The 6000-nt window shown below is 27.0% G+C and overlaps 1 protein-coding gene across 1 annotated transcript in view; it reads left to right on the top strand.

The window, feature by feature from the left end:
• The first annotated feature begins 1189 nt into the window (after positions 1 to 1189).
• The window catches only part of LOC145846299 (integrin alpha-6-like), a 39766-nt gene continuing 34955 nt past the window's right edge, over positions 1190 to 6000 (top strand). Inside the window, exon 1 of the mRNA XM_082953176.1 lies at positions 1190 to 1272. Within this exon, the coding sequence (XP_082809302.1) occupies positions 1190 to 1272 (83 nt within the window). The remainder of the gene's footprint in view (positions 1273 to 6000) is intronic.

Below are 6000 nucleotides of genomic sequence, written 5' to 3'. Positions count from 1 at the left end.
AAGGAGTCACATCAATGCATAATCGTGCCCAACAGATTGTCTTCTGGCATGGTATTACACAAGACATTGAATCGATTCGGGCCAATTGTCAAAGCTGCAACCGCAATTCATCTTTTTAACCATCATTGCCACATAAAGCATTTGATCCTCCTACAAACCCTTTTGAAAAAATATTCGCGGATTTCTTCCAGTTTGCCAGAAACAATTTTTTGATAGTTGGTGACAGGTTGTCGGGTTGGTCAGAAATATTTTCCACACCCAGCGGAACTTCTCAGGCAGGTTCGCGTGGGTTGATTAAGTGCCTCCGAGATTTGTTTGCCAAGTTTTGAGTACCCGAGGATATATCAAGTGATGGTTGACCGGAATTTACGTCCAGTGCAACAAAGGAGTTCCTTAAAACCTGGGATGTTCTGCTTACTATCCAAGATCAAACAGTAGAGCGGAAGTAGCCATCAAACAGGCAAAAAGGTTGCTAAGATCAAATGTTTACGCTTCAGGAAGTCTGGAAAATAACAAGTTTTTAAGTGCGATGCTCCATCTGAGAAATACTCCTGATAGCGATTGTCAAGTGTTTCCAGCCGAGATCATATATGGACGTCAGCTGCGAGATATTTTCTCATTTTTGAACAAACTTGACAAATTCTCCAATCCTAGTGTGCGACCCATGTGGAGAAAAGCATGGAAGCTTAAAGAACAGGCGCTCCGTACAAGATTTGTTAAGAATTCCGAAGTACTTAACCAGAGAGCTAAGGATTTGCGACCTCTCTATGTTGGCAGTAGTTGTCTACTACAGAACCAGAGTGGCACTTATTCACGTAAATGGTACAGAAGCGGAGTGGTAATGGAGGTGCTTCCACATGATCAGCATGTAGTCAGAGTTGATGGTTCACGGAGACTTACTCAGAAGAACAGAAAGTTTTTAAGGATGTACAACCAAGCCTCAACAAGCATTGAAGCAAAAACTTCCTATGGTTGGAGCAGTAATCTACCAAGCTCACATGAGTGCAATGTTAGTCATCAACGTCCTGATTCTTCTGTAAAGATTACAGAGGATTCCAATGGTGCCAATACTGGTAAAACCAGTGATGTTGAAGCGGATCATGAAGAGGTTGAGGAAGAGTACATTCCTGCTCCTATGGTTCCCAAAAAAAAAAGATGCCACTTGTTTTGAGTAGGTTGGAAGACTTCAATGCGCCAGGGAAGCTTGAGAGTGGAGTACTGCAAAAAAGAAATCACCGTAAGTGAAGTCTGTTTGTTCCTGTTTATACAAAAGTCAGTGCTGAGTGTTCAATTGCTGCCGTAGTGATGATTGCTGAGCCAGGAAGGATTCAGCGTGGAATTGCATGAATTTGAATTGTTTTGAATATATTTAGTGCGTTTTATTGCAGTTTTGTTTTTCTTCAAATAAATCTCTTGTTTAAAGATTTTTTTTAAGTCAATTGAGCTTTGTTAATGCATAAAATTTAGTTTCATCTTAGTAACTTATTTTTGTTACTTGTTTAAATCACCTTTTGACGAGCTATGTCATTGTCTTAAAAATGTTATTATCTTAAAGAGCTGGAGGGGATGTAGAATAATATGACTATAGCTCATTTTAGTGTTTATATTTATACTTGTTTTCGTTTCAAATTTTACATTGTTAATAAATTATTCAGACTAAATTAACAAAACTAAATTGACAAGGAGTTATTCTTCATAGTTAGTGTAAGATATTGCAGATTTGGAACATATAATTATTGTAAAGACTCCAAAAGATATTTAGAAATTTTAGAAACCTGGAAAATTCATTTGTTGGTACGAACTGCATTTGGACACGGTTGATGTTGTAAACCTGTAACCATTTTTGTCGATAGATCTAGTGATCAAAGCTCTTGTTGAACCTTTGGGATTGTGGCTATAGATTGTTAGCTATAGATAGAGGTTATACATTGTTGGCTTTAGAGAACATTTATGGATGAATACATTTAAATAAAGAATTAACTTAGCTAAAAAACCAATATTTTCAGTTTATTTAGAGTGGTATTTAAATTTATTAAATTATTAATTGAAAAGTTTTATTATTTGGTATAGTAAAACCATTTTTTGTTTGTGTAGATTAAGAAAGGAGGATTTATTTATTTTTTTTTTTTAAAAGCTTTTTCTGTGTTCTTAAACTTTATTAAAACACACAAGGTCTTTTAATAACACAAATATATTTTAACAACGTTCATCAGTGTATTACAATTGTTACAAAATATAGAAAATATTTAACTTATATAGCCTCATAATTGCAACAGAAATTATTTAATCAACCAAAATACAAAACAAAAAGTGATCAAAGTTCTAAATAAACAATTAAGCATAACATAAGAGCTCTAATTAACTAAACAAGCTGTTTATTTAGAACTTTATTACTTTTTTGTTTTGTGTTTTGCTTGATTAAATAATTCTGATGCAACTATGAAGCTGTATAAGTATAAAACTTTCTTTATTTTGTAACAATTGTAACACACTGAAATTTGTTCAATATATTTGTGTTTAGTAAAAGACATTGTTTGTTTTTAATAAAGTACAATAGCAGACTAATGTTTAATATTTATCAACTTTGTTTTATTTTTTTTGTTTTCACAGCTGTTTACTACATTGATAATATCAAATAAATGATGAAAGCTTTGTGAGTAAATAGTTTGGTTTATATCTCATTATACGGTTTATTTCTAAGCTTTATCATTTTTCTGATTGACAAAAATTGTTTAATTGTGTGAAATAATAGATAACTGGCATTTGTTCTGACCCTGGATTTACGGTTTACTTAAATTCCCTTTAACAGCTAGATAATATCAAATTTATAAAAAGAACACTATATAAATTTTGAATAACTTAAATATATTTAATTTTAATTTAACAGGTTAAAATAATAACTATTGGACAGAATGGAAAATATTATTTTGTTACGAGTTCAAAATATACGGTAAAAAAAGAAAATAGAACTAAACTTATCAGCTATAGAAAACATAGTAAGAACTCAAATTATGTTTTGTTGAACTAAAATGATGATAATTATATTTTTGATTGATTTATTATAGGTTTTTTTGTTTGAAAATTTTAAACGTATTTTTAGTTATTTATTCAATTAAGTTTTAAAACTACAAAATTAAATAATTTATTTTGACAGTTTTTGGATTAGCGCAAATTATTTACGTAGTTGACAATTGCACCAAAATGCTTTGATTAACTCTGCTGATGAAATAAGTAGAATGACTTTAGCTGGTGAAAATACAATAATAGAAGTATACAACTTAGAAGAAGCGGAAAACATGTTGTTGTTATGTCAACGAGAAGTAAAATTATATTGCTTAAATTTAAATTTCGTTGAAAAGGACTACGATAGACTAAGAAACATTTATTTTAAAATATTGAAGCTAAAAAGTTTAGAGGTTTGTTTTGTATCGCTGATTAGCTACCTTACTAATTTACTTAAATGTAATTTGTAGCTCAATTAAAAAAAGTCAAACTTGCTTCTAAAGATTTACTTTAAACAAAAATAAATCGGTTACAAAATAATATAGAAACAAAAAGTATACTTAACATCTTATAAACATACTTTTTTAAGATTACTGTTTAATTTGTTTACTCATTTTCATGAATAAAATTCATTATAGCCTAAATACTATATACATTTAAATAAACGTATGAAGTTAATTTTTTAACTAATTTAAACAAAAAGAAGTTACAAAATCACCTTTACTTTGCAGATATGGGCTCTTAATCTTATAAGAATTAATTTTGATGACATACGAAGAGTGATTGAACAAACTAACTCTGAAGTTGGTTTTAGTTTTACCTGTAATAAAATCATTACTGAAGATGAGTTGTCTTACTTAAAGTCATCTGAACACAAACAGTTTATAAAAACATCAGTTGCTTTATGTGTAAGTAAAACAAAAATGTTTTAATTTTGTGTTTAGTTTTGTCCTGTAGATATCATAACTGTAAAAAGTATATAAAGTTAAAAGTTTTTAAGTAGTAAAATAGATTAGGAAAAGTTTTTTTTAGCAACTCATTAAACTCGTATGAATTGTTCAACGTCAACGGTGTTAGATTAAAATTTCTTTTTCTTGTTTTCATTAAAATTGATACTTTTTTTTATTAAAATTGTTTTTAGATTGCAAACAAACTTACAAACTAAAATATTTTTCAGGTTCAAATTTATTTACCATATCGTTATCTACATTACGATGAGAACGGAACAATAGTTGAAGAAGGACCGGGTTGGGTAAATAGACATGAAATATTAGATATTTAGTTATATTTTATTGAATTAACTTTATAATCACTTGTTTAAGTAAAAAAAACTTTTTCTGTTTTTTTTTAACCATTTTAGGAAAAAATTGTTTAATACTTTCAGCTATAAGTAATGGAAAAATAAAAAAAATAAAATTTAAGTGTATTAACACTTTAACTAAGTAAGATTTCTCATTTTAATTTTCCTTTCAAGCTTTTCAAAAAGTTTTCGATTCATTGGTGTTTAGAATTTTCTTTTACTTTTAAAGAATAGTTTTGTTTCATTTAAACTGTTTGGGTTTAATCGTTTTTTTTTTTTTTTGTTAAGCTTAGTAGCTTTTAGACCTCGCTGCAGTTTTCATCTGTTTAAAATAGTAAAGTATTCGTGAAGTATATACAATTTATAGCTACTGATTTTTTTAATTAAACTTTTTTTGCAACTAAAAAAATTTGCTCTTGTTACTTTTTCTAACCTTCTAGTTTTTTATTTACTTATTTCGTTATTCTGCCTTTTTTTTTAAATTAGAAACTTTTGTTTTGTAAAAATCACTGTAAAGGATTATATCTCTTTTTCTTTATTTTTAAACCACAACATGTATAATAGAAATATAAAACTTTAAAATAAGAGTTTGCTTTATTCCTAAGAAACTTGTCAAAAATAAGTGAGCTTTTTATTTTGAGCTTTAACAATTAACTAAAATAATTTTGCTTAATATTTATTAAACTTTTATCGTTAATATCATTTTTATACTTTTTATCTATAGTTTGTAAATTTTTATTTTTAAACTACTTAAGATTTTTTCTCTTATTTAGAAAATTTTTAAACACTATTCTTTTTTTACAATTTTATTTTACTTTTTTTAAGAATAGTGGTTTTAATACAATTTTTTTAACTCTAATAAAATATAAGTTGAAAAATAAATAGTTATGATGTAATTTATAGATTTTAGTATAATAATTTACTTCTTAAATAATACTAAACTTTTTGGTTTAAAGTAAGTGTTTAATAGTTTAGAGGTAATTAAGTTACACTTGAGTATAAATTATATAAAAAAACTTAATATAAAAAATAGATTACTTCGAAAACCACAATGTATCATAAAAACGACAGATGATGATATCAGTTTTTATTTAGTAAAATAAGTTCTTACTAAACTACAAGATTCTACAAATTAAAATCTAATCTAAAATTTTTAAAAGTGGTTTTATAAAGATTTTAAAGCTTGTAAAACGGTTTGTATACAAAAAAGATATCGATCCTTTTCAGATACAAAGAAATAGATACTTTTTAGTTATTAAATTTTGTTGAAATAATCGCTTATAATTTTTATTTTCACCAAACATGCTTATTTTTATCATAAATAAACTTTAATCTTACAATAAGTTTTGATGTCAGATAGTTAATAATAGTTTAGTTTAACTTAGTTTAAAAAAAATCAGGTTAATTTACATAAACTTGATTAGATAAAAAAATTATCAAATATTTCTATAATTCTTACATGATATACGGAAACAAGCTAAAAATTTTATTTAAGTATACGAATATGTTATCATTCTTAAAATACAATATAACTTTATGACGTAATAAAACTGATTCATAAGTATTTAAACTAAAGAGTATTAAAAAACTAGGAACAAGTATTTTATTTATTGAATTTATAATTCGATAAAATCTTCAATGACCACTCTTTTACTTTTTTGATTAATTAAATTTCCTTATACTAATTACATAGGCTG

The sequence above is a fragment of the Thalia democratica genome, unplaced genomic scaffold, assembly GCF_965202585.1.
Source record: "Thalia democratica unplaced genomic scaffold, ktThaDemo2.hap1.1 HAP1_SCAFFOLD_409, whole genome shotgun sequence".
NCBI lineage: Eukaryota > Metazoa > Chordata > Thaliacea > Salpida > Salpidae > Thalia > Thalia democratica.
The sequence above is the reverse complement of the archived record's forward strand: the minus strand, read 5'-3'. Positions and strand labels throughout refer to the sequence as shown.